Source organism: Triturus cristatus, chromosome 3_1 (assembly GCF_964204655.1).
Source record: "Triturus cristatus chromosome 3_1, aTriCri1.1, whole genome shotgun sequence".
In the NCBI taxonomy this organism is placed as follows: domain Eukaryota; kingdom Metazoa; phylum Chordata; class Amphibia; order Caudata; family Salamandridae; genus Triturus; species Triturus cristatus.
The window spans coordinates 666,320,515-666,340,316 of NC_140583.1; the positions used below are offsets into that span (position 1 = coordinate 666,320,515).

The following is a 19,802-nucleotide window of genomic DNA, read 5'->3' on the forward strand; positions in this document are numbered from 1 at the left end:
ATGTTTTGTTATTTAGGCAAGCTTTGATTTACTTTATTAAAAGACTCTTCGGTCTCCAACTCAATGGCTAGTTTGAATTTAAAAATTGTCACGTACAACGTGTGTGGTCTTAACCGATATGAAAAACGCAGGAAGATGCAAAGGGAGTTGAATCTTATTAATCCTGACATAGTATGTATTCAGGAAACACATATTTTCTGGTCGGTACGACAGAAGCTAGATGATTTGGGGTACATTTTGTTAGTTACTTCTAAACAATCGGATACAACGCGGGGAGTGGCTATCCTCGCTCGCCCCTCTATAATTAAAACTGAGCGGATTTCAGCTGATACACAAGGTAGATGGGCAATTCTTGAATGTTTAATTGGCAACAAGCGCTTTACCCTTTGCACAATATATGGCCCCAATGTGGATGATGCTAATGTCTTTAATTTTTTAAATGGTGAGCTCGCTCTATGGCCTTCACCAGTTGTGTGTTGTGGGGACTTTAATATCCATCTAGATAGCGATTGGGCAGGCCCTCCTTCGTCTCCATATCGGGGTCGTAAACCCAAGGTTTTCCAGGCTTTAAAGAATTTGATGGCGGACCATGGCCTTGTAGACGTATGGAATTTCTTACACCCCCAGACACCCGGCTATACCTTTTTTTCCTCTCCACACACCAAGTTTTTCCGGTTGGATTATTTTCTTATCCCCGCTGCCTGGGCTTCCCATTGCCAAATTCAAATCTATCCTAGATTGCTATCCGACCATGCCCCGGTAATCATCTCCTTTTCCAATGTTACCACCATACTACACAATAAAACTTTCACTTTTGATAGGAAGCTTTTGCTAGACACTTCTTTCGTGTCGTATATGAAAAAGTGGATCTTAGATTTCTTTCAGCGTAACCGTGGCTCAGCAGAACCCGCTGTAGTTTGGGACTCCTTTAAGGCTTGCTTTAGAGGCGAAGTTCTTAGCTTTGCGTCTCATTTACAAAAATTGCGCAAACAAAATCTGCTGCAGTTATACACTCATTTACAGGAAGCGGAATTGGATCTTATAACTAACTTACAGGCAGCCGCAGATCCCAAGGATAGCCTTGATATACTAGCTCGCTGCAAGGCTGAGATTAATCTCGTTTGGGCCCAAGAAATAGCGCTTAAATATCAACTTTACCGGAAACAGATGTATGAAATATTCAATATCAAAGCTATCCATAATGACCAACAGGTACTAATCCAAGATCCTGTGGCTATCATGAAAGTTTTTCATCAATTCTATTCGGAACTGTATAGCCAGCCGGACTTTGAGGATATCCCATCCGATCTTGGACTTCCTATTTTAGAATGGAATAGACTTGATCCTGCCGCCGCAGAAAGATTGGATCTTCCATTCTCTGATGATGAAATTGAGCGTGCCGTTTTTAACCTACCTTCTGGTAAAGCAGCGGGCCCCGACTCCCTTCCATCAGAGATTTATAAGATTTTTTTTCAGGAACTTCGTCTAGACCTCCTGATCACCTTTCAGGCAGCTAGGTTGGGCATTCCACCTGATTCATGGGCCGCAGCTCATATAGTCATATTCCCGAAGAAGGGGAAACCCCCTGATCAACCTGGGTCATACCGTCCGATTTCGCTGCTAAACTGTGATGGCAAACTATATACGAAACTACTAGCAAACCGCATGGCCCCTATCGTCGCAGGATTGGTTTCATTACAGTAACACGTTTTTTTGCCGGGGCGTGGTACGGTGGATCATATCAATCGGGTCGTCGCACTTCTCGACGTCGCGCAGGCTGATGCCAGACCTCTGGGTCTTGCCCTGCTCGACGCCGAGAAGGCGTTTGACCGCGTATCCTAGAGGTTCTTATGGGAGGTCATGACTCGCTTGGGATTTAGCCCTAATTTTCTCCGGGCTCTCCAGATATTTTATCAGTTTCCTACTGCAAGGATTTGTGCTATGGGCTTTAAATCTGAGGAGGTACAGATCAGTAGAGGGACCCGACAAGGCTGTCCGTGTTCTCCAATTCTTTTTGCTTTTTATATTAATCCCTTTGTTAAGATGCTCGAGATTAACCTTCAGATTCCCCCTTTTATAGTTCAAGACGTAAAGTATAAGGTTCTCGCGTACGCGGACGACATAGCCGTTATTACATCTGATCTGAATATGGCTTTACCCTCCATCGAATTGTTAGCTGAATCTTTTGGGAAATACTCTGGGTATCTGCTCAACAAATCCAAAACACAATGTCTGTGCACAGATCAAACTCTTGCACTTGACAATAGGATTACGGAAGAAGTGGTTTATTTGGGCATTAAGATCAGGCCTAATTTGGAGGAACTCCTTAATACCAACTGGACTGACATATTGGATAAATCAAAACATGCATTGGAATCTTGGCAGAGTTTACATCTTACTCTGGTTGGCAGAGTTAATTTACTTAAAATGATTATATTACCCCGAGTACTTTATTTTTTTCGTGCTGTTCCGTTATTAATTCCTAGGCCCCAAATTCGCCAGTTACAATCAATTTGCGAAAAATATCTATGGGCCCCAGGAAAAATCCGCAGAGCTTCACGCTACATGACGCTCCCTCTTGTTCGGGGGGGTTGGGGAGTACCGGACTTTGCCCTTTACCAGATATCATGTTTACTTTTAAGAATGCGCATCCTCCTGACTGGAGATGAAATATCTAATATGGCAGAAAATCCCTCGATCTACCATATCACTCTTGGGTCACTTGCAAAAAGCTGTCTGATCTCTAACTTTGATAGCAGTTATTACAAACACACACACGGTTCAAAACTATTATATCTGCCTTCAATACATGGAAAAGTGTCAGGAAAATGTGTAATATACCTAAATTCACAATATATACTCCATTCAGGGCTTCACACTTATTGCCGCCTATTTTTGGTGACGTAGTAGCACGATACTGGTACTCCAAAGGTATCACATGTCTTGGCGACTTCGTCTCTGCTGATGGTTCACTTCTTTCTTTTGATATACTTAGAACACAATTTGATTTAGATAATAATCAATTCTTTAAATTTTTACAGATTCGGGATTTTTTACATAAACGCACCATACCGTTGTCCTCAAATGATGTTATCGATGCTATCAGGGCACAACCACCGATTGGAACTATTTATAAACATTTATTAACATATCGTACTGATGACATTGACAAAACTAATCAGAAATGGTCAAGCAAGTTAACACCTGCCCCCATTAATATTCAAGAATCTATTAAAATGGCCCATATTATCTTTTTTTCCGCATCACTAAAAACACAATTATATAAAACCATTTTTAATTTATATTACACTCCGGCTGTGATGATGAAATGGGGTAATTCACCTTTATACGCTAACTCTGGTGAATGTTTTCGCTGTAAAGCTAGTGAAGCCGACTTAGTGCATGTCTTTTATGCATGCCCATCTTTAACATCTTTTTTTAATCAAATTTCACACTTTCTCGGCTATATTCTTAGGAAACCTGTAGTTTTTTCACCAAAGTTAATTCTATTGGGCATAGAGGATGAAATTATTGTGGGGCATCCTCTATTTGAGTTTCGCTTTTTTCTTTTTATTATGGCTGCTACAATCCGTCTATCCATCGCAACTGCTTGGCTCCAACCTCAAGCCCCGAGTTTTGATACATGGCGATCTAAGTTATTTAATTTGTATAACATTGAAACTAGTATATATTTGTTAAAAAAACCTCGCAAAAGACTTTTAGGCCTCAGAATTTGGCGCCCTTTAAAAGATTATTTTGATCTTTAACGTGTACAAGTTGATATGATTGTATGAGATATATGTGATTTAATTTGTTTTATGTTTGTGATATATTGTAATGGCCGGTTTGTGGAACATTAATAAAAAAAAATGTTTAAAAAAATGACCTCTGATGAATACAGAGGTGCTGGGGACTGCAGCTGGCTCGAATGGTCCACAATCAGTGCACATCAGCGCCAAAGTAACTAAAGCAGTCCGGGACATTCTCCAATCCTCCGCCAGCAGTACCGGTCTGCTGGGCTCTTGCTTGCCCTAACCCTGCTCCATTCCTCAGGCAATGTCATCTGCGGTGTCACTACAGGCAGTCGCTTCTCACTGGCTTGGGACGCGTCCAAATCATTCCCAGCAGAGCCCCCGGTAGTACCAGCTTCCCCTTCTTCCGACACAGGAGCTCGTTCCTGTGCCATCGCCACCACTGCCTGCAGCGCGTCTGCCCACTCCCGTGCTGATTGAGTGAGTGTGGGTTTCTTCTGGGTCCTGTTGCGGATGCGTCGTCACGGTCTCAAAGTTCGATCTAGAGCTCGGTCCTGCATCTCCCCTGTGCCCTCTGCTCTCGGCGTCTCCTTCCTGTAATTCTCCAGCCAGTCCCAAGCTTCTTGGGGAGAGTCAACATAGTGTGTGCTCCCATCCAAAATGACACTCAAGCGGGCCGGGAACATCAGGGAGTACTGGAGGCCCTCATCTCGCAGAGCTTTCAAGACCACAATATAAGAGACACGTTTCCTCTGCACTTCCAACGTATAGTCCGGGAACAACGTAACCCTGGCATTATCCACTGTAAAGGGACCGTCTGCTCTCGCTTTTTGCAGTAGTAAGTCTCTGTCACGGAAATGGAGCAGACGGGCCACATTATTCCTCCTATTGTCCCTCTGCATCTTCAGCCATGCGTTCCAAGACATTTAACCTGTCCGTTAAGGCCTGTATCTGCTGCACTACATCCTTTTGCGCTGGTACCAGCTCCGCAATGCTGAGTTCAGTTGTCTTGACCCTCTCAGAAAGCTTTTTGTGCTCCTCCTGCAGCAAGCCAAGTCCCACTGCAACAGTAGTGATGTCCTGATGGAGGGTCACCTTTGTGTCAGCTATGGCAGCCAGTATTTGCTGTAATTATTGCTGCACCGGGTCTTCCAAGGTTCCTGTGCGTAGTCTTCCTGGTCCTGGAGGACCCCAGTCTGGCGGCCCCTGGGTTTGCCCATGATGGGAAGGACTCCCCCGCTCCTCTCTGTCTCGCTTCTGGCCCGACGACAAGAGCACTGCAGGTTCACCGCAGTCCCCTCTCCTTGCTCAGTGGGGTTATCGTCCCGCTGTGTGTTCCAGGGGCCAGGCCTCAATCACTCAGCTGTCGCAGCGCAGGTCAGTTCGCAATTACGCTTCCCGGCACTTCTCCTACTCAGGTCCACTCCATATGTTCTAACCCCAGCAAGGGTGCTGGAGCTGTAGTCGGGTCTCTAGTCGTGCCTCCCTCTGGGGGTCCCCAGGCTCCCTAACCGCAAACCAGGAACTCCCTTCTGATGCTTCAGGCCCCTGCTGAGCACTGCGATATTAGTACTCTCGCCCCTAACACAAGCTTCTCGGCCGGTATGGCGCCCCCAGTCAGCTAGGCAATCATCACTCAGACAGGTCTGTGATTGCCCACCAGGGGCCCCCACTGGAACCAGCTACCAGGGGGCCAATGTCCCAACCAGCAGCTCCCTCCAACGTTTGTCGTAACTAAATGTTTGTGGGCATGTCCACACCAGGATCCCGTTCAGTTATCCAGGCGGTCGCCCCCAGCTCACTCTCGGTCACATCCCAAGTTCCAGTCCCCCAGTGGGAGTTAGCCAACTCCCAGCTGCCTTGCCACCGCAGTTCTCTCAGTGGCCACCCTCAATCGGCAGCATGAGGCTCAAGGCTGCGACTAGATCAAGGCCCTCGTAGACTGCCCAGGGCTGGGGCCAGGGGTTCCAGCTCAGCTCCCAGGTCTCTCCGCCCCGCGTATCTGCCACGAGCCGTCCACTCGCTCTCCACCACTGAGCCACCAGGTGAAACGCCTCCGTCCAATGGCGGCTGCAGCGACGCTTCCGGCGCCTACTCAGGGTCGAGCAATCGCCCGCAAGCTCGCGGGGCCCACACCGCTGATCGGCTCACAGCTCGCTCGTCGCCAACACCAGTCAGATCGACGGCCCCCCTTGGCCGGTAGAAAGATCTCCACCATTCCTCCGTGGGGATGACTCAGGACGCGGCTGCCCGCCCCTCTCGAGCAGTCCCGCTCACTGTTAGAACGTCGATTGCCTCAGAGCCGCTGCAGCGCCGCCTCAGTAACCTCAGAGGGTCGCTCAGGCTCCCGGATGGGAGCTCAGAGCTCCGCGGAAGCCGCTAGGTTCTGCGCATTCGCCGCCATTTTGGAACCTCCCAGCCTCATGGAACGGTGCCTCGGACCTCAGCAAATTCCGATCGGATGACGCTCCCCGGTCTTCCGGACTTCTCCCCCAGCGTGCGATCCCCTCAGAAGGCTGCAGCGACGTGAAAATCAGCCCCTGACTTCCATTAAAACAGGATAAACACGAGGCTGATGCGGAGCTCTCTGCTCACGCGTCTGCCATCGCTGCTGGCCAAGCCATGCCTTCTTAGCAAGGCTCTTATAATGACTGTTAGAATTTGGGTGAATGGTTGACTGGGGTGTGAGTCATGTTCAAGCATCAACCACAGTCCTATTCAGGGTAAAGCACAAGCAGACCCCAAATTAACCTATGCTCAACCCCCTGGTAGCTTAGCCCAAAGCAGTCAGGCTTAACTTGGAGGCAATGTGTAAAATATTGGTGCATCACTAAAAACAGTTAAACAGTGAAAGTATCACACTAAAAGGATCCCACAACAGGTTAGAAAAATAGAGTTTAATTTGATAAATAAAACAAGACCAAAACAACAAATATCTAATCAGCAGATACAAAGGTATGTATTTTTAAAGAATAAACTGCATTTTAGCACCTAATAACATAAAGCAGAAACCATGGCCATCTGGTCACCTTGGACTGGGTCAAAGTCAAAAGTTCAAGCCAATTGCATTGGTGCGCAGGTAGGATGCAGTCCGAGATTTGTCCCGCTGATGGTTTACCTTTTCAAGTTTTGTGCCAAGAGCCCTGTTCACGTGGAAGAAGGTTGCAAGGAGAGTGTTACTGGTGGTGGTCAGTGGAGTTCGACGAGGAGGCCGGATGTCGTAGACTTGCCGGCTTCGTGTTGGTAGTCCACGAGGGTGAACAATGCTTGCTGCGGGAATAGAGGGGCTTGCAGGGGCTCATGCTGATTTTCAGTGTGAGCGGCGTGGTTCCAGCGCAAATTGGCCCGTTCGTGGTTATGAAGAGCCCAAAAGATTACATTGAAGAGCTCAAGAGCCACACCACTTGTCCAGGATCTGAGAGGCACCTCTTGGGGTTCAGGAACTTGCTGAAGACGGGTCCAAGAGCTGTAGGGGAGGCTATTATGTTCTTGAGGCTCAGATCAGATTCACTCTGGGGTCCTAGGTTCAAGATAGGTTGCAAGTACAGTTCTTCCTCCCCAGGCAAGAGGGCAGCAGGTCAGCACACCAAGGCAGCAGAGTAGCAGTCCAGCAGAGTGACAGTCCTTTCAGCAGCACACTAGTCCTTCTTCCTGGCAGAGTATCCACAGGTCCAAAAGTGTACTGAAGCGGTGGCGTCTGAGGTCCTTCTTTTATACACTGGTGCCCTGGGTCTGGAAGGTGGGAGAAGCTTCTAGACAGTGTCTTTGAAGTGCATGGAATTTCCTGTCTGCCCTGTCCTGGCTCCAAGCTGGCTAAAGTGACAATGCAGGGTCGTTAAGCCCTTTGTGTGGAGACAGAACACAGCCCTTTCAGGTGTAAATGAGACTGGGACCAGCAACTCCATCCCATCCTGCCAGTGATGGCCCATCCTGTCACCCAAACTCCCATTTTGTGTGGCTGTCTAGGAATAATACACAAAGTCCATACATCCAGTGATGTGACCAGAGACAGGCTGCAGGCACCAAATGGTGAAGACAAGAAGATGCCAACTTTCTGAATGTGGCATTTTCAAGATTATAATTCAAAATCCGAATTCACCATAAATTAGGATTTTGAATTAGGATTCCAGGGACACCAAACATGAACAAGTTATCTCTTCCTATTTGTAAATTACACTTATAAAATGAAATAAGGCAACTTCTATGTCATCCTATGGGAGAGATAGGCCTAGCAGTAGTAAAAAAAATGAATTTACATGTCCTACTTTTTAAATACATTGCATCCTTCCCTCTAGGCTGTTCAGGGCCTACCCTAGGGGTGACTTATATGTATTAAAAAGAAAGGTTTGGGCCTGGCAAAATGTTTATTTTGCCATCTCGAAATGGCACTTTAAACTGCATACACAGGCTCTGCAATGGCCAGAGGCATGCTTAAAGGGCTACTGAAGTGGGTGGCACAGTCAGTGCTGCAGGCCCACTAGTAGCATTTAGTTTACAGACCCTGGGCATATATAGTACCACTTTACTAAGGACTTATAAATAAATCTAATATGCCAATTGGGTATAAGCATATATTACCATGTTTAGTGGAGAGAGCATGTGCACTTTAGCTCTGGTTAGCAGCGGTAAAGTGTGCAGAGTCCTAATGCCAATAAACACAAGATCACAAAAAATGGAGGAGGAAGGCAAAAAGTTGGAGAGAAGACCACCCTCAGGCTGACAGGACTAACAATGACAGTATGTGGTCTGGTTTATTGTAGAGGTAGGAGTAACTAGCATAGTTCTCTCTGGCTCATAATTACAGCAAAATTACTCGTAATTATGCATAATTGTGTGAGGAGTGTAATCCAGAATTTAGTGATATTTTGCTGGTGCAAAATGGACCTTTGCATTCAAAATAAGCATGAGGATGCAGGTTGCTCTAAGAAAATAGCACTAACTGTTACAGGACACAAACAGCTCTAGCCAGCAGCTACTCTCTCTTAGTTCATTGTTCCTGTGCTCTTGTAGAAGGATTTCTGTCCCAAATTACTCGTAAGTACAAAGCTGGCGTATTTGCATAATTGTGGTAATTTCTCATCACAAGAGTAATGCATAATTACTCTGATTATTCCGGCAGAATTAAAATTTCGCCTTGGCCTAGTTCGTTGTATACAAGTGTGGTTTATTATTGTACGTTACTAATCAGGTTGACTGGTCTAAGCTGGCCTTCTCGGATGGATGGAGGTCTGTTCTTAACTCGCTTCTCTTGCTTTAGATGTTGAGATGTATCTCACTGTTACTGCAACCCTTGCTTCTTGAACAGAAGTGGCTGAGGACATTGTCACTCTTTCTTTCATCATTCTTCCATGTAAAGGAAACCTCTCTTGAGTCTGTTCTGATTATATACTTCTCCACCATGACCACCTCTATTGTCACTTACCCTTCACTAGCTCCTTGTGAAAGCACCTCTTCATGCTTTCTGATAAAGGGTTTGGAAACATTTTCTTAACCAAGATGGAGAACATAATTGTTCTTTTTCCCGCTCTCGCATCTCCATTAATCACAACCATGCTTTCTCTCATGTGTGTATTTTTCCTTGTTCCCACTTATGTAACATTGCTGGCTGAGGTCAGACCTCATTTTTGCATTCCTAGCAGTGAGAGGCACGTAGTTCTTGACAAATTTATGTTTGTCTCTTGTGGTCCCTTCTTAGGGGGGCTAAAATAATGAGTTCCTTAGAAGAGACAAGTATGGAAGTAGTGAAGTATACAATGGGGTGTGTTATTATGGTAAGAGCAAAGCAAGGATTCTTGGCTGAAGAATTCAAGTTTGTTGGCAAGGGTGAAAAAGTCCAGTGGTGGTCTCACTGGGTAAGTGTGGCATCTGGCTGTCTTGGGTAGGGAAGTGGTGGTTTGAGGGTGAAAGATTTAAGTGGGGGGTCTCATGGATAAGGAAGTAAAGTCGAGGTTTCACAGGTTGAGGAGGTGGATTGGGGACTCATGGGTAAGGAAATAATTGGGGTTTTATCTTTGAGAAATTTAATGGATCTAGTGGGTAAGGAAGTACACTTGTGTCTCATGGGTGAAAGATTATAGTGAGGGTCTCATTGGTGAGGAAGTAGATAGAGGATCTCATGGCTAAATAAGTAAAGTGGGGACTTCATGGGTGACTATGAAGAGCGAGTGCTGTTGGGTGAGGATGTAGAGTGGGGTCTCATTAGTGAAAAGTCTGAGGCAGGGTGTCATAGGGGAGGAAATGGAGTGGGAGATCTCATGGGTGAGGTAGTAGTTTGAGGGCTTGTGGATGCAGAAGAAGAATGGAGAATCATGGAAGAGGATGGAGAGTTTGCATCTGAAAAAGAGGCCTCCCTGGCATATTACTTATTAGTGAAGTCACACTCAAATAGTATAGTTACTGGATGGATGGGAATGTTCCACAGGTTGGGTTCTGAATGAGTCATGTATATCTGTAACAGATCAGAACAAAATAGTAAAAATCCATCGAGAGAACTGAGATTCTTCATTGTGCTTAAGAGATAATGCAGTTTCACAGTTGCATTTTAACAGGTCTGCAGCTTAGCCTTGCAAGTTGGCAACCCTGCAGGTTGATCTTTAAATTCTTTGTGGCTTTTAGTGTGCATGTTTCACTGCCTTTGATAGAGATAGGGAAAACCTCTACATACAATGAAACAAACATTGATGATGCACTGTTGAGAACAGAGTAATCTTGCACAGGTTCCTTCGTGTTGATACCAGCTCTTTTCTATTTTTAACTCTGCAGGAAGTTTTGCCATGCTAGGATACAAGGGACAGCCCACACCTTCTTGGATTCAAATTCTGAACCATTCTGCTGACCAAAGACCTGCCTCACTGTTGTCCTACCTGCCTTTGATGCAGAGAGAGTACAGGTGCCCAACTTCACATCCAAAGCCTTAAGGAACTGAAATGGGAGTACAAAAAGGTCCAGCTCTCCTCAGGCTGGGGAGAAACACCTCGACCTTCAGAGGTGGAAGAATGTCGTGTTCCCTCATGGTGTCTGAGGGTCTTTGAACATTTGTGATGGAGGAAAGAGTTCTCTTCGTTGGAGAACCTCGATTGGTCAAGGGAACACAAGTCCTCAGTTTCTCTTGAGTAGGAGGAAATGCCTAACTTCATGTCATAGTTTTTTTCTAAACAGGCATAGAAGGAACTTGACATTATTGCAGTGGCACAATATTATTAATTGTTACATTCAAGATTGCATGGTAGTCTGTTACACTTGTATTTATTGTAATGAATAAATGCCCTAAGAATGTATGTGTGTGTGAAACGTTTCATGCAAGGAAAGCAAATTAAATTTTAAAGGTCCTGATGGGCATCATCAGCTCCTCCCTTAAAGAGTGAAACACAGGTGATGGGGGAGGCTCATAGTGGTGTGTTTTGCACTCTTACACTCTGCGTAAACTGTCATCTGCCAGTGACTCACACTGTGTGTAAATGCTTACCTGCCAATGGTTCATTCTGTGATTAAGTGCCAGATTTAGGCTTTGGTGGATGGTGTACAGTCTGTCAGGTTGCAGTGGTATTGGAAACAGGGGTGTGGCAGGTGCTGCAGCACCCCTACACTTGCAGGTTCGACAGAAGGATAACTGAGTGCAATAAGGGTGCAGAAAAAGTCTTACTAACCACAACACAACATTTTATTCTGTAGATCAACATTTGTCTATCTGAAAGCGATGCCATTTTAATATTATAAGTTATACTCTGAGTTCATGAGAACATGAAAGGAGGAGGCATGTGAAAGCTGACTATCTGATAGAGACTTCTAGCAGCATATTCCTTACTTTGGAATTACTACCAAGCATCAGACTGGATCCAGAAATGTTTCTTAAGCAGTACCCCTATGCCCCAGTTCGTGGCGTCATTTGCCTCCGTGTGGCATTGTCTGCGTCATCCACACCAGAAGTGACATGCGTGGTGCCTATGTAGGTGCAACCCCAGTGCGCTGACATCAATTCTTTTCTTTCGGTGCCAGTCAGCGCAGACCCTAGGAAGAGCTAACCCTTAGTCAGCTTTTGACTAACTGTTTTCAACATTTTGTTGATGTGTTTCCTCCAGGTGTGGCAGGAATATCATCTATGAAGGCTGGCTTCAAGCCTTGTGGCACCTGGCCCCACTTGATGTCGGTGACGGACCCACACCTTGTGTGCCTTTGGTGCCTCCAGTGTGACCATGACCCAAAGGCCTTCTCTGATTGCCACACCATGCACCCGAAGGCTTTGAGGGAGTGGTTCCACAAGCTCCTGGTGGCTCGACGTGTGATGACGTGACAATCCAGATCCTGGTCTAGAGTAAGGTCCCTGGAGCAGTTGTTAAGTCTGAAATCCTCGTTGCACTCAACGTCATAGGGTCATTCTAGGAAGAAGAAGAAGAAGTCAAAGCATGTTTCGACTTCACCTCGTCCATCGGCCGACGAGATGAGGGAGAGTCACTCGAGGCCTGGCTCCATGGTTGAACCAGCGCCAGGGCTGGCTCTGCGGCTCTGAGCCTCCCCGAGTTTCCAGGAGCCGGGGCAACCCCTTCCCAATTCAAATAGTTTTATGAGGCTATGCACCTCATATTTGGGCTGTCTGTTCCCTCCGGCATGCTTTGGGCCCTGTAGGTTTGGGAGGGGAACCTTCTGCATCCAAGCTGGCAACTCCTGTGCCAGTCGAGCTCCAGGGATCCACAGATGGATCCGGATGGGTGCCGGTCATGCCATGCCGACCTTCCCTGGTGCCGGTCCCAAAGCTGACACTCCTGGTATCAGTGGCGCCTTCCACATTTATATCCCCGACTGCGACATGGAGCCGGAGGGCATCGACCAGTACCAACTCTGGTGCTGATGGGAGCCATGCCTTCCAGGCTCCAGCCCAAGCCTAATTCTTATGCGCTAGGTCTCGGGGAGGAATCGGAGGGGTCGCTGGATGCTGAAGAATACCAGCCATATGATAGCAACATGGACTGATGTGAGGATTTGGCAGACGTCAGCAGGTTGGATAATTCTCCAGATACTGGCATGCTTCCTCCCCCAATGTGGATATGGAGGATGGAGCTTCATTTGCAATAGTAATGAGGAGGGCGGCTGCAGTTTTGGACCTTAGCTTGCCCTTGGTGCAATCAAGACTAATGTCTTGACGGAGATGCTTCAGCTGGAAGTGTCCTCTTCAGAACTGCTTCTCCTATTTAATGAGGTACTTGCTGATGTCTTGCTTGGGACCTCGGGCCTGCCCAACACAGGTCCTCATATGAACAGGACAGTAGCCTGACTCCACTGCCCACCTCAAGATTACCCCCAAATTCCTCACAAAACACCCTACTCTGGAGAGCTTGGTCGTTCAAGCCTCCACTTCCCACATAAATTGAGTAAACTAAGGCGCATTCCCAAACACACTACCAGGTCAGGAATCAAAGAGGCTGGACAACTTAGGCAAGAAAATATTCCACCAGCCTGGCATTGTGGGTAGTGAACACTGTGTGCCTTTTGGGATGCTGTTCCCACGCTCTGTGGGATACAGTTGCACAGGTGCTGTCAATGGTTCTGGAGGAGGCCTGGGCCATGGTCTCCCAGGCTGTTGCCGATGGGAGGGATGCAGCAAAGTTCATCATTAGCTGTGGACTCGACACCACCAAGTCACTGGACAGAGCGGTTTCATTGACAGTGGCCCTATGGCACCATGCCTGGTTGAGGACTACTGGCTTTTCTGGGGATGTCCAAATATCACTTATGGATATGCCCTTTGATGGCTCCCGTCTCTTCAGAGGCAAGGCAGATTCAGCGCTGGAGCGCTTTAAGGAAAGTAGGGCTATGGCTAGGTCCTTGGGCCTTTCCATTGCTCCCTGTCACCCTCAATCTGCCTTTCGCCTCTTTTGTGGCCACAGAAGGGGCTTCCGGCCACATCTTTACCAGCCCACCCACTGTGGCATGCATGCTTCCCAGCCTCTGCGTGGCCGAGGATGCAGTACCCACAGACCCCGTGCTCTGGCAGCCAGAGGTCAGGCCAGTCCACCCCTACCCCGGCAGCCGCAGCCTCCAAACCCATATAGTCTGCCCCCTTACCATTGTGGGCACCTAGTGGGGGGCAGGATCCACCATAATCTAGCCCACTGGAGGTCTAGAACATCAACTGGTGAGGTTTGCACATCATACGAAGGCCCTACTCCCTCCCCATAAAGACTAGTCCTCCCTCCATGTTCACTACTTACTACAGGCTGATGGAGAACCATCTGTCCCTTCTCTGCAAGGAAATATTGTCTCTTTTGGCCAAAGGAGCCATATAGATTATGCCGATGCCAGAGTGGGTTGTGGTTGCTATTCCCTCTAGTTTCTGGTGCTTAAAAAGAACGAAGGCCTTCGTCCTATTCTAGACCTGTGCTCCGTCAATTTCTTCCTCAAGAAGGAGAAGTTCAAAATGCTCACTCTTGATCAGGTCCTCTCTGCCCTCGACCCTGGAGACTGGACAGTAGCGTTGGACTTTCAGGACGCTTACTTTCAATTCCTGCCCGCCCACAGACGTTACCTGTTGTTCACAGTGGGTCACAAGCAGTTTCAGTTCACCGTACTCCCCTTTGGTCTTACTAGCAACCCACAGATTTTCACAAAGGCGATCGCGGTGGCTGCTGCTCATCTGCGGAGATCAGGGGGGCCAGTCTTCCCCATCTCAACAACTCGTTGTTGAAGGCGGGCTTGCCCCAGGCTGTCATCTCCCACCTCCAGACTATGGCGTACCTCCTGCATTCGCTGAGGTTTACTATCATTATGCCGAAGTCCCATCTGACTCCCTCTCAGACTCCTCCTTTCATAAGAGCTGTTCAGGACACCGTGCAGTTTCGGGCCTATCCTCCTGAATGGCGAGTCCAGATTATTCAGGCTAGGATACCAATGTTCCTGCCTCTATCCTAGATATTGGTGAGACTGACTCTGATGCTCTTGCATCATGCTGGTGACGTATGCCCATTGGTATATGTGGCCTCTGCAGTGGGACTTGAAGTTCCAGTGGTTGCAGCATCAGGGGAATCTCTTTAACATGATCCAGATCTTAGAGAGTACTGCGATTGGGTGAGCAGCAGACCCCTCTCCTTTCCCCAACCAGATCAACAGTAGTGATAGATGCATCATTCCTGGGATGGGGTGGCCATTTGGGAGAGATGGAGATCAGAGGCCTCTCGTCTCTGGTGGGATCCGGACTCCCCATCAACCTTTTGGTGCTCTGGATGATCCGGCTGGCACTGAAAGCCTTTCTTCCGACAATCAAGGGAAGGCTAGTCCAAGTGTTCATGGACAACACCGCCCACATCTGGTACTGCAACAAACAGGCTGGGTGGGGTTGTGAACCCTTTGTCAAGAGGCCCTGCATCTCTGGACATAGCTGGAACAATAGGGCATATCCCTCTTGGTTCATCATCTGGTGAGCTCTCTGAATGGCAGAGTGGACGAACTCAGCCGAAGATGCCTAGCGGATCATGAATGGTGTCTCTATCTGGAGGTGGTGCCAGGTCTCTTTCAGCAGTGGGGAAAGCCTTGGTTCGATCTGTTTGCCACTGACTAGAATGCTCAATGTCAGCAGTTATGTGCACTGGAGTTTCCAAGGCAGATCTAATTCGAAAACGCTTTCCATCTCGAGTGAAGCTCAGGCCTCCTGTACGTCTTTCCACCCATACCAATCCTGCCCAGAGTTCTTAAGAAGATCATGTATGACAGGGCCTAAGTCATCCTTGTGGCCCCGAACAGGGCTTGGAGAGTCTGGTATTCCGAGCTGTTGAATATGCCATTGGTCCCCCAGGAGGCCTTTGGGAGGATCTTGTCACAGCAGTGGGGGAGGGTTCTCCACCCGAACCTGCCAACACTCTCCTTTTTTACATGGAGACTGAGTGCCAATAGTGGACAGCTTTCGACCTTCCACCTGAAGTCTGCAATGTTATTCTGGCAGCCAGACGTCCCTCTGCCAAAATGGTACATGCCTGCCGTTGGGGCAAGTTTGTGGCATTGTACGCAGAGAAACAAGTTGACCCTCTTTCTGCTCCCTTTTCTCAGTTTCTCCTGTTTGTTCTTTCCCTTGCCCAGCAAGACTCTGCTCTGGGCACTGTTAAGGGATACCTTTCTGCTATATCTGCTTTTCTGCGGTTGCCTGACCAACTATCCCTCTTCCAATTCCCTATTGTACATAGGTTCTTGAAAGGTTTGAACATTTGTTCCCTCCTTCTCCCTTCGTTATGCCTCGGTGGGACCTTAATTTAGTCCTTATGTTCCTGATGTGTGCTCCATTTGAGCCCTTGCACAACTGTCCTCTCAGGCTCCTTACCATCAAGACAGTCTTCCTGGTGGCAATAAGATCTACCCAGAGGGTTAGTGAGCTTCAGGCCTTTTCATCCAAGTGTCCTTCCCATACAATCTACCCAGACAAACTAGTGCTTCGTACGAGGGCTTCCTTCTCAAGAAAGCGGTCACTCTCTTTCATGTAGGAAAATCCAACACTCTGCCTAATTTTTACGCTCTGCCTCATCCCTCCAAGGAAGAGGAGCAACTTCCCTATCTATCTGGACCCAAAAAGAGCATTGTCATTCTACCTTGACCACACATGAGATTTCCAGGTGGATGACCAACTCTTTGTGGGGTATGTCGGAGAGAAGAAAGGACGGACCATACAGAAGAGGACCATCTCACGATGGTGTATGCTCTGTATTAAAATCTGCTACATATTGGCTAAAAAGCAACATCCTGAGCGTTTGTGTGCTCCTTCCACCTTAGTTAAAGTTGTAACCACTGTCTTAGCATGCGGAGTTCCAGTCTTGAACATCTGTTAGGCAGCCACGTGGGCTTCCTTACAAACCTTTGCCCATTCAGTCCTATAGGACTTCCTCATGTGAAATTGGTCCGTGGACCCACCTCTGGGAGGTATTGCTTGGGTATCTATTCTAAGGTAAGGAATCTGAGACTAAAAGTCTCTCTCAGATGAAACAATTTACTTAGCTTTGGTAACACCTTATCTGGTAGAGACTCTATCTAGCCGCAGATTCCTTACCAACACACCCATCCTCCCCGCTCTGCAAACGGATTTCTAGGTACAGGGCTTTCCTCTTTCAGTGCCCTAGTATTTCACGCCAGTGGTCAGTGTGCTTCGTGGCTCCACACTTCTAGCGTAGAAAATCGCGAAAAGTAACTGACGTCACTTCGCTAGATGGGTGCCTATAAAGGCAACCCAAAATTAACTTATGGCGCAGACGATGGTGACAACGGCATGCATGGCCGAACTTTGCCACCTACCCACTCACAGGGGTACTGCTCAAGAAAAACTTCCTGATCCAGTCTGACGCCTAGGGATAATTCTCAGGTAAGGAATCTGCGGTTTGATAGATTCTCTACCAGATAAGGCGCTACCGATGGTAAGTAACTTGTTCAATGTATCACAGAGATTGACCATTTGCTAGCTCCCTTTCGGAATGTCACAAATGTTTTCAAAGTCAGGCCTGTTGTTCATCCTAATGCTAGAATGTCATGGGATGAAGGGACATTGTGAACCTCCACCCCTCCCTTTACCAGCTAAGGCAGGTATGAGGTTCTTTATGAGATTTTTTTACCTGCAACTTGGCAGAAAAAAATCAAAATTAATTCTAAAAGGAAGAAAGATGATTTCATGGAAAAGGAAAAGAAGGATTGACGAGTGGATGCTTGAGGGGGTGAAAGGATAGAGAGATGAGTGGGTGAAAGAATAAGTGGCTGCAAGGATGGATGGATGAGTGAGAGAAAAGGATGGATGGGTAAAAGGATGAATGGATGGATGGGTAAAAGGATGGATGGATGGATGGATGGATGGATGGATGGATGGATGGATGGATGGATGGATGGATGGATGGATGGATGGATGGATGGATGGGTGGATGGATGGATGGATGGATGGGTGGGTGGGTGGGTGAAAGTGGTGGGTGTAAGGATGGATTAGTGGGTGAAAGGAGAAATGGATGAGTGAAAGGATTGACGGATGAGCAGGTGAAAGCATGGGTGGATGAGTGGCTAAGAGGATGGGTGGATGAGTGGGTGACAGAATGACTAGATGGGTGGGTGAAAGGATGGGTGTGTGATTAGGTGAGTAGGAGATAGCAGAGTAAATAGAAATCTGAGAGGATGGATAGATGGCAGAGCACATTGAAATCAGAGGATGGATGGGTGGATGAAGGGGTGAATGGATGGAAGGATGGGTAGGTGAAAGGATGGCAAAGTAAATGGAAATCTGAGTGGATGGATGGATGGGCGGGTGGAAGGATGGCAGAATAAATAGAAATGTTAGAGGATGGATGGATGGGTTAAAAGATTGCGGAGCAAATGGAAATCTTATAGTATGGATAGATGACTTTGTAAATGGAAATCTGTGAGGATGGATGGAGGGCAAAATAAATAGAAATGTGAAAGGATGGATGGATGGATAGATAGACAAAAGTATTAATTGATAGATGAATGGCTTTATTGATAAATGGGTAAATCAAATGATAAAAGTAGGGTTGGATGGATGTACTGATGGATGCATGCATAGATGATGGATGTGTGAACAGGTGGATAGATGGAATGACCAATGGAGGGACAGAATGATGAATGACTGAGTGATGGATGAAAGAATGAATGGCTGATAGAATGGGGTGGTGAAATGGTGGATATTAGAGGCTGAATGGAAGGGTGAAAGGATGAATGGGTAGATGCCTGGATGAAAGAGACATAGGAGCTCTTCTAGGGAGGTTCTTGCTCACTTGCTTCCTTGTTTGGTGCCATCACAGCTTTGGTTCAAATTGTGGGATCTTTTAATTTTCGGGCTTCTGCCTTTGACCAAAGTTATGTTATTGAGAAGTAAATTAATAAACTAAGATTTCTACATCTTGTCTTTGAGTGATGCACAGAAAGTTAAGACTACAGTTTAATAACATTTTTAACAGAATAAATCTAAATTAAACTTAATACATAGCAGCCCCACAATTCATTGTATTGTAGGCCAATGATCTCCACTCCTAGTTATTTGGTTTTATGAAACTTTTTGATTTGGCAACTGATCTTTTTAGGTTAGATTATAATAGGGTCTGTTACACTGCATTGCACTACTAAATGTTATTTCTTGTTATTTAAATGTAGCTGACGTCCATTAGTCTCTTCCTAGGCTTGAGGATCTGTGCATTAAACTGCCATGCCATTAAATGAGACACCAGATTTTAGTTGAGAGATTACTCCTGAGCCCCCTTCCTCGGTTACTAGCTGCACTAATGTAAGACATGCCATTATCTCCATATACACAAAAACAAACTTATGCCAAACATACTCATTAGCTCATCAGTAATACTCAAAGGTTTGGTAACTTCTATGATTTTATTGTAATGTTGACATTGACCAGCACCACCACTCCTAGCACCACTGTGAGGGTGGCGGAGAAATTTACCTCCCTCCCCAGCCCGATGGACTACTGTTTGCCAGATTTAGAGATGACGGCCAGACCAGCAGTCATCTCTGTACGTTGAAAGGATCTGCTGTCATTGCGGTTCCCTTCACAGTGCCAAAGGTCTGTTGGACAGTTGTCAGTTTTGGTAGCTGTCCACCAAACTGTTAACTTTTTTTGCTTATCAAAAACAAACTCCCATTTTAAAAAACAAAGACACACATGGCCACCACAACCTTGGATTCCCCCCCCCCCCCCCCCGAGTGTGGGGGTCAGTATTTATTTTTTCTTTCCTTCGCCAGCAGGTTTACCTGTCAGTGGCATGCAGAAACAAGCTTTTGCAATGCAATAGGTCTCGCAATTGCGAGACTTTGAGCTATTGGTATGGCAAATGACAATGCCTTTTATTTTGTGTTTTAAAAACCTGCAATAATAAAAGGCATTATCATTTACAGTACCAATAGGTAAAAATTTCTAAAATGCAAGACATATTGTATTGCAAATGCTTGTTGTTTACAAGCGCCCTATGCTGGCTTTCAGGTTAATGGAGGCCACGCCACTTTCTTAAGACGAGCCGTGCCTAAAGAAATGTCCGCGCCCACTATCAAAGTGAATTCGCGGCATGAGGCACTTTTACC

At 46.7% G+C, this 19,802-nt stretch overlaps 2 protein-coding genes across 3 annotated transcripts in view; both read left to right on the forward strand.

The window, feature by feature from the left end:
* LOC146860776 (cell surface hyaluronidase-like) overlaps positions 1-11,027 on the forward strand; it is a 665,184-nt gene extending 654,157 nt beyond the window's left edge. For both annotated transcript variants that reach the window (XM_085644718.1, XM_085644719.1), the window contains exon 25: positions 10,515-11,027. In XM_085644718.1, the coding sequence (XP_085500844.1) occupies positions 10,515-10,669 (155 nt within the window). In that variant the 3' untranslated portion in view covers positions 10,670-11,027. The remainder of the gene's footprint in view (positions 1-10,514) is intronic.
* The window catches only part of CEMIP (cell migration inducing hyaluronidase 1), a 908,751-nt gene that overhangs the window by 488,072 nt on the left and 400,877 nt on the right, over positions 1-19,802 (forward strand). The gene's annotated exons all lie outside the window — the stretch shown is intronic.